The 9,494-nt window shown below is 38.9% G+C and overlaps 1 protein-coding gene across 1 annotated transcript in view; it reads right to left on the reverse strand.

The window, feature by feature from the left end:
• The window catches only part of LOC118337602, a gene marked incomplete in the record, with an annotated part of 210,328 nt that overhangs the window by 30,857 nt on the left and 169,977 nt on the right, over nucleotides 1-9,494 (reverse strand). Inside the window, 2 exon segments of the mRNA XM_035674711.1 lie at nucleotides 2,055-2,293; nucleotides 4,210-4,502. Coding sequence (XP_035530604.1) covers nucleotides 2,055-2,293; nucleotides 4,210-4,502 — 532 coding nt within the window.

Consider the following 9,494-nt stretch of genomic DNA (forward strand, 5'->3'; position numbering starts at 1 on the left):
TTGTGTGCTGAGGAAACCCCGTCTGTAGCGCGACTTGCTACAGTAACATACACGATTTGTAGTTAATTAGTGTATGCAAGCTGAAGCATTTGTAATGGCCTTTAACTGAATTCATTCACTGATGTAACCAAGAGGAACGTTATTAAAATGAGAGGGTAACAATAGGAGACATTCAGTCATTGCTTCATCCTGCTATCTATTTGCCAACATCTGCTTTCTTTGTTAGCAAACACAGAACAATGACTGGACTCAATTAATGTCATTGTAATTAAATTTGGCCGCTACATTGGGCTAAAAGGAATGGATTGTATTCAAGCATAACATTGTTAAACTAAAAAAGACAAAAAGAAAATAAACATCTCTCTCAATTTAGCCATTTGATCTTCAATTTTAGTGGTAAAACAAAACTAGATTGACAACTGGGCAAAGCAGACAGCTGCTTCAGGGCCTCAGCCTTAATTTATGGATTAATTAATTGAATATTATTACAATATCTGTTATAGAAAATGTAAAAAATAATAATGATATCAGTCAAATTCATCCTTGACTTTTGTATTTTGTGTCTTGGGAGAATAAACAGGGTCAACCACCATTAAAGTGTACTACCAAAATTTTGATTTGATACACACTCTGAGCCACCAGAAAGCATGATTTATACGTATTATTAACAGTATTATCAGTAGTATTATCTTCAATATTCATTCAATCATGACAACCCTAATATGCAACACTAAAGCTCAATATGACCACAGTAATGGCTATAAAGTTCCTGCTAATCTTATTATTCTTACAAAAAATCATATTCTTAGATAGACTGCATTTAATCACATTCTAACCAAATTAGCTGTAGGGGCTCATGGGTTAATACGGCCTTGCTGTACACTAATTTTTCCAGGAATTCTCTTGAAACAAGTGCTGATAGCTCTGTAGTCCTACTTCAGTGTAAAAAAAGACAACTCGGCATGGTTACAAAATAAGATGATTTGTTTTGTGATTTAAAGATTCAATAATCGCATAATTGAGAATCATCCACTGACTGCAAACTCGACTCTGCATCCTGCCCGACTCTCTTGGGGAAATAAGGAACATCTGTGGACTCTTCAGATCTAGGACTGTTTCCATATCTGACAAGGACCTCCTCAGTTGATGGAGGATGGGATGCCAAGCACATTAGAAAGTATTTCTTAGTAGAGAGCTGCTTTTTGTCTAATTTTCGTCCTCTGGATGGGAAAATAAATGGCAGGACTAGAAAGAGATAGTGATTTCCAGCTATTTTCTATCCACATTCAAGCTTTATGATTGAAGGGATGAACTGATATTTAAAAGAGCACTTCATCTCAGGAAGTATGCTTGTTTTCCACCATACCCCGAGTCAGACTTCATTATAAGTACAAGACTTTAGAGATGCTGCATGCTTAAGTTTTATATTTATACATGTTCTAATTCAATGATCTCCAGCCCTTAGATCTTGATGAGGTTCCATCTTGCAGAGGATTTCAGTTGAATTTTTACCAAACAGAATTGAATGCTGTCCAAGAGAAACATTGCACCTGTATTTACTGTGTTAAATTACCATAATTCAAAGGCTTCACTTCCGGTTGCCCCTGTTTCACAATAATAGCAAACCATTGTAAAATTAACATGGATGACTGCCAAGTATTTAGTGCGCGGCTCAGGTTAGATTCCAACCTGCGGCCCTTTGCTGCATGTCACCTCACTCCCTTTCCTGTCTATCTCAACCTTTTAGGTTCTATAAACTGCAAACATGGCACCTGTCTCCATTGTTATGCAGATGACACACAACTCTATATTTAGGCTTTTTCTGATGATCTGAGCCCTGTCCACAATCGTGCATTTCATAAATTAGTGATTTTAAGATCATTATCAAGATTTCCTCCAGTTAAATAAGGACAAAACCAAGGTTTTGGTTATTGACACATTGTATTGGTTCATAATGCATTTAATGTTCCTTTTTTTGCATTCTACATTGTATTGCCATTTTTGAAATGTGTTTAATAGAAGTGTATAATTATTATTTGAGTCTCTAAAAATACCTTTGCTAGGTGTGCCTTGTGCCGATGGTCCAGTGTCACATCCCCCCTGAAGACGGGGGAGGAGACCTCAGAGTGGGAGCTGTTGGGGTTGTGAGCCACCTGCTGGCGAGGAGGGGAGAAGGTGCTGTAGAGAGCCAGGGAGCCGTGAGACGGCGAGGTGGGGATGGAGTGCGCCACGGTGTGTTCAGAGATGTTGCCCATGGTTTTTGTGCTGGGCAGGGTGCCGTAGTGACCCACAGCTGAAAGCACAAACAACAAGAGAACAGAGGGAAGTCATAGTGGAGTCAGAAGCTCTCATTGCTTAACCATTGTTTGTGATGGTCATGAAATTGTAGATATGTTTCAAAAGATCGTCCATTTTAAGAAATGAGATTTTTTTCGTTTGTTAATGATGACATAAGACATCATTATGGAACACTTAGCCTGCCTAAAAGCATGCCTAATAACACTAATATACATTAATAACAATATATACTGAACAAACTAAATATTAGGGACATGAAAGGTAACTGTACAAACAGAGCTGCAAGACCATATTAGGAAAATGTATCATTTGTCTTATGAGAACAAACAACAACTGTACCTGGAGGAGGAACATCTCAAAATAGAGAAATCGAATAGAGAGTTGCAGCTTGGTGGAATCTGTTTTCTGTGATTTTTAATTTAATTTTTTTAACTTCAGATTTAAGTACTCACTACAGGAATGTGCCCTGATAACATCAAGTGTATGAAATATATAAACATATTGTAAAGTCACATGAGAGACAGACACATTGTTTTAGCATATGGATGAGAAAATAAAACCTGTCCTGAAAAAGACTTGTGCTTTACTGAAGGTACTGAAATAGAAATGGACATTTCCATTAGAAAGAAAAATGTATTTAATTGCACTGGCTGTAATTCTTTATTTGTGTACCTTGTTAAACCTAAGTTTACCTTAAACTAACACTGTGATGTGAACAGGTTATATTAGTGTGTCTCTCTCTCTTCCTATTCGCACATGATGCAACACAGAAAAATAGCTTTTGTTTGCTTTGGGCATGTGTTATAAAAATGAAACATTCATGGTTTGAAAATTCACACACAAAAAGCAATAATTGACCTTGTTTACAGTTAGAGAGGTTCTGCTGACTGTTTCACAGAAGTCTCTTTTATAATGGTGGTCTAGGGGGGAAATGCTTTTTGGGCTGCCAGTTTTCTATTCTTTTTTACAGGGCTAAGCCCTGTATCCAGATGTTTTCAGGTGTTTTAGGGTGTTCAGGGTCAGAGTTGGAAGGGTTACTTCTAAAATATAATCCAATACAGTTACTAATTACCTGTTTAACATTTTTTGTGATTAATCTCATCCAAGTATCGCAATATTAAAGTAATGTAACCTGATTACTTTCTGTTACTTGGATCACCAAATATGCAAATAAAGACAAAAGAAAAGAAATGTCAATAAGACAGAACAGAACAATGCAACCATACAAAAGAAAATAGTAAAGTCTAGACCCACTCTGTTTGTAAAGTGTCCTGAGATAACAAAAAAATAAAAAAAAATTAGCATCTTATTTTTAAAGAAATACTTTATTTTAATGAAGTAAATTCAGGCAGAAGCATGTAAGCCACTTTTCTGCATTGAAGACAAAATAATGGAGAAACTAAAAATAATGGACTACAGGCAATAATAATACACTGGTGACTGTAAGATTAGCTAGGGTTTCACTTGAGACCGGAGTGGTGTTGTGAGACTCGTTAAGTGTTGTAATGTGTGCACATGTGCATGGTAGTACATAGTTCTTCATTTTAAAATGTATTTTAAAATTGTAATCCTACTAATAATCCAGCAAAACTCTAATCTGATTACATTTCTCTTTTCTGTAACTGTCATGTATTAGTTACCTTTTTTGGTATCCTGATTACATAACTCCATCATATGTAATCCATTACTGCCCAAGCCAGTTCAGGGAGCCCAGAGACCGCTGTGACCCAGCCTCAAACTGTAGCTAACAGAATAACAAGGCCACATAACTAGCACTAATTGGATAACTTAACTAAGGGTAGCTTTCTGAGCTAAAGGCTAGTTTGTCAAAATTGCAATTGAAAACTCTAAACTACCCTGTCATTGGTCTTACCATAGGACAGGAAGTAGTATTATATCTGGTATCTGTACCTGTAGGCTGAGCCAGACTTTGCCTGGAGAAGGCCTGCCTCTGCTGCCACTCATACAGCTGCCACATGGTGTCGTCCCTCATCGACCTCCTCTTCTCCGCCGTGGTAACGGTGGTGGTGGTGGTGGAGGCGGGGCGGAGGGCTCGGTCGTAGACAGAACCCGCCACACTGCAGATGCTGTCGGGCCTCATCATGCTGTTGCGGGGCAGAGTGCGGTAGCCCTCTGGGTAGCGGGGCACAATCTGAGCGCGGTGGCTGGGCATGTTCCTGGGCAAGGTCTGGTAGGACGTAACACTAGGAGAGAAAACAGACAGAAATTTGTACTCGCTAATCAGCACAGATCAAGGCCCTTTTCTTTTCCCCCATTACAGGGAGGGTCAGAGGTTAGTTTGATCTGGATCTGGATCCTGTGATCACTTTACTAGGACAGACAAAAAAGACAATTTAGGCAGTTTTAAATGGAATTTGTTTGTGTTGTGCTCTGATATCTGGGTCTTGATTGCCAAACCACATCAAGGGCCCTATTTTAAAGATGCAAGCACAACAAGTGCAAAGAGGTAAGTCTTATATAAATCTGATTAATATAGATAGTGATTAACAAATACACTCTCAGTCAGTCACATTAGTGACTTCATTGCTCTGAAACAGCTGAGCCAATCACAGCGAAGCATGAGAACAACAGCTCAACAAATAAAGAATCAACTTCTCCATCTTCTAAATCATACTGTCTAAAAATGGCATAAATATTTCTATTTGGTATCTACATAATGTCATGGTGGTGCAATAGTTAGTACTGTTGCCTCACAGCAAGAAGGTTCTGGGTACTAACACACTAGCTGGCTGGGGCCTTTTAATTCACAACTCTGAATTGGCCATAGATGTGAATGTGAGCGTGAAGTGGTCTCTTTGTGTCCAGGGTGTACCCCGACTCTCGCACATTATCAACTGGTATCGGCTCCAACCCCCTGCGACCCTTCAAAGGATAAGCGGGTGTAGATAATGATGGATAGATGAATGTTTGGTGAAGCAGTTTACATGGCGGAATCCATCTGACACTATTTCAGTCATAACTCTATTTCATAATAGTTGTTACACAAGGGTTACGTCATATCTTAAAATATGGCAGCAGAATTTGCGCCATCATTTATGAGAATAATCATTAACTGCTGAAAATTGGTAAGCAAGCTGTGATGCATAGGATTAATGAGCTCCGGTAATCCCATGTCTCTCGTGTACACAGGCAGAATACTGAGTAATAACTGACCAGTCTGTGTGTGTAAAGGTGTGTGTGGTTATCCTGTTGCAGCCTGGTGTCATTTGCACAAAATTTTATGAAAGTAAACACAGTGGAGAGTCATGCATAATGATGTGGCAGTTTTCCAATCAGAGGCTCCAGATTGATCAACATATGTGTCCCGTTGCTCTCAGACGGCTGCAGGGATTTAATGAACTGAAGGATTCATAATTAAGTACATTTACAAGAGTACATTTTTGTTTTAGGCTTTACTGCATTATTGCTGGACATTTGCTTCAAGTACTCTGGGATTGTTGACAAAATCATAAGGTTGGCAGCAACTCTTTTTGAGCTGCTTCATCTGAATGAACCTCCCACCGGTTTGTGGCTCTCCTCCCACCTTTGCACTTTCAAGATCAGGAAAATACCCAAACTGTGTGTTTCCATCACAATATATTATATAATATTACATTTCTCTTTCATGTATTAACGTGAGGAAGGTTCCATCAGATCTGTGTTCAGCGATCGTGGACAACTCATCAGGCATGCGAGTTAAATGTTTGTGATGTTATAACTTATTTGGAGAAAGGATTGCCATTTCTCATTAAGTGCATTAAGTCATTTATAAAAAGGCAAACCACCTCAAGCCAGCATAAAAACATTTTTGCGAAATTGCGATACCTAAAAATACACATCAGTATCTGTTGATGGAAGCACGGCTATTGTGAAAAAATCTGAAGACAAACAATCACAGCCTGGACAATATAAGAGAACAAGACATTTAGGAGCTTTCCACATCAAGAAAGGTTGCACCTGACTCTGAAGTGCTGCATGTTGGAGCTTCTGTTGAATGCGCCACAACAGACTGAAATTAAATTAAATTAAATGTGTATGGTCCTTCCAAATTCTATGAAACTGAGTGGTTAAAGTGAGGAGGAAAGATAGAAGAAACAATATATTCACTGTTAAACAGTGGAAAATATGCTGCTCCACATGGCCTGTCTGGACTGCAGTCATATCCAGGGGAAATCCAATATCCATACTGGATACTTTTTTTCAGTTAGGCAGCTTAACCGTAAAGTTTAGGTAGAGTTATATGCCTGAATCTGATACAGAATAAGCTCAAGGATACTTCAGCATGACAGATGCTTGTTGACCCAAAACTCCTCCATCCAGACATTGCATTAAACCACTTGATCACCTTGCCACCCACTGTAATCTTTGATGTGTGCAGCAGCAGATTAAGCCTCTACCGCAACCTATCGCTTTAAAAGCACAGGTTGGGATGAGTAAATACACCTCCATGCATTACACACCTACAGACTCAACATTAACCAAGCAAAATGCCTTGATGATTGTATTCTTCATCGTCTTCATAAATACAGTATTCACATGATTTGTGTTGTGTTTTGCTGAAAGAGTTATGGGTCATTTAAATCATTCCTCTTGTCTATAATGGAGTAACTACATTGAAAAAGATTGGGGACAGTTGTTCTGGTAACAAACCAACATGTGACTATATGCCTGCAGGGCACAAGAATAAGGATTGCCCGCTTGCCCAGGGAAAGTAAAATGGCATTTTGGGTTAGTAAATCTAGCAACTTACTTGCCCGATCTGGTAAGTGGTGAAAAGGAATTAAAGAAAAGAAAACATTGGGCTCTCGTGACATCACAAGATTTCTGACCCACTTGCTGATCAGGCAAGTGAAAAAAAAAATCATTAACGATAAACCTTGCCCTGTATTCTATTGTGGCTCAGCAAGGAAACCGTAAAAAGACCATAACTTTGGAAGACACCAATTTGATTTGGCTAACTCAGATACCTCAGATACCCTTATGCTTGTTTTGGAGCTGCTTTCATTTTTGAGAGGCCTTCCAAAAAAGCCATGTTTCCACCAAACACTTTTGGTATAGTGCCCTAGAAACCCATACCTAACCCCCCCCCCACTAAGATCTGTTTTGCGTTCCAACTGCAGACAATACTGTTAAATGAAGGCAAGGTCATTACAGGGGGTTCAGGGCTAACCACACTTCACTTTTCCAGCAGTTAGGAAACAACAGAAATATTTTTATTGGTCTTGGGAGGCTGCAGCAAGTATTATCTGACACTGTAGCCTATAAACTGTACATTTAATGCCAGATCTGCAGTGTTTCTGGGTAACGGAAAAAATGGATGGATGCAATAGAGTGGTTCTATTGGTACCATCCACAACTTTTGTCAATGGAAAGGTAAAAATAACCATTCTTATGTGTAACGAACTGTCCTGAACTGAACTGCTTGGTGCAAATGGGGCAATAGAATGCCACAAGGGGAAGTTGGAAAAATGACTCAACCAGACAAACTGGAACTAAACTAAAAATGTATTAAAAGCTCAAATAATCTCCAATTGTTTTCAGGATGCATCAAGGTTTTTAATCCGACCCTCTACTGTTAATCCTTTTCACTGATGTCATGGGCAGTGTTGGTCTGTTTGAATTGCACTCACTTCACAAAGCAGAAGAAACAAAACTTAAGATTTAGTTCCTAAATCACAAAAATATAAAGCAACCAATAATTAGACATTGAGTGGTAAGAGCCATAGAACAGACCACATTCCTGTGATCTTATACAGGTCAGGTAAGAAAGTACAGCAGCATGAATCAGCTGAACTTTGTAGATGCTAATAAATTTGCAAACAACTGTATAAATGAATTAATCATAATTTACAGCATTCAGTGACTCATGACTCTTGCAACCCCAATCCTCTATAGCAGCAGGAGAGGAGCTTAGCGTAAAACATATATGTTTTATGCAAAGAAAGACATTTCTTCCTTTGGACCAATCAGAGCTATAACAAAAACAGCAGCTGATATTAAACGTGTGGGTCTGATTAGGGAGTTGCTTGATATTTACGCCTCACTCATTTAAATGCAGCACACACTCTTATTTACCTAATGCAGTAAAGAATACTGGATAAGAACTAGGACGGAAGGCATCTATTCCACTACATACATTCCACATCTTCACACAACACCTGCACTCACTGGTATCCAGCACTCAGTGAATCAATGCCTTTAATCAGGGTGTACTGAATAGGAACCAGCTTCATTATCTGTACGTGTGTGCCTTGACATGTATGGTGTGCTCCACTGGCTTTAATTATGAAAAAACTTTTTTTAGCAGACCTCTGCTTAACTTTCACTTTTGCTTTGACCTGGGAAAATGAAGTAATAATGAGGAGCTCGTTACCATTACTGCCATTAGCAGCTAATCATAAAATGGACACCTGGATTCTCTAGGACTGTGGCTTTGACCTTAGAAGTCCACAGGGAGATATATTATGGTCCTTGTCACTCTGGCTGCCGATCATCACCTGGATGGGTAGAGTATCACAAGCTTTGTTCATCTAATTTAACCTTTGCATTCAGCAAAGAGAGAAGCTAATACCCTGATCTGAAGCATCTATACAATACGCAGGCATGGGCTGAAGGATTATACCATGATTGTGCATGTTTTCAGCTCTTAAAGAAAATGCAATGACAACAGAGCACTGCAGGGATGATGTATTCTTGTAGGCCATCCCAGAAGTTGGCATCGCCCTGGTTCCTACAACAAAAAACCAGTGGGATTTTTCCACTGGATTTTGGATTCTTGCAGAAACTAATCTCTGTTGCACACAGATTTATGACACAGGTGTAATGTTTCCTTACTTCTATTTAACATTAATAATCCAGGCTCCAATATACTCAGAAAATCTTCAGTTTATAAAACATAAATGTCTTCTTTTTAAACAGAATATATCGAAACATTCATCTTTAGCTTATAAGTCTCATTTAACTTCAGAAAGTACATTTTCATTCATTTTTTTTCCATGTCATAACAACCTGAATGGCGAGGGGTAGACTACCTTGCTATTAAGACATATGCCAGGGATTATTCTGCCCCTTTTTTGGCACTGTCTGTCTAAGTCACAAAGTCTGTGAAATGAGTTGGCAATCTCCTGGTTCTTTGAGGTCTGCAGTCCCGCTGGGAGGTGTCATCAGGCTCTATCTCAGCAGATACACTATGCGGC

The sequence above is a fragment of the Morone saxatilis genome, unplaced genomic scaffold (genome assembly GCF_004916995.1).
Source record: "Morone saxatilis isolate NCDOM2014 unplaced genomic scaffold, NCSU_SB_2.0 Contig10, whole genome shotgun sequence".
Lineage (NCBI taxonomy): Eukaryota > Metazoa > Chordata > Actinopteri > Moronidae > Morone > Morone saxatilis.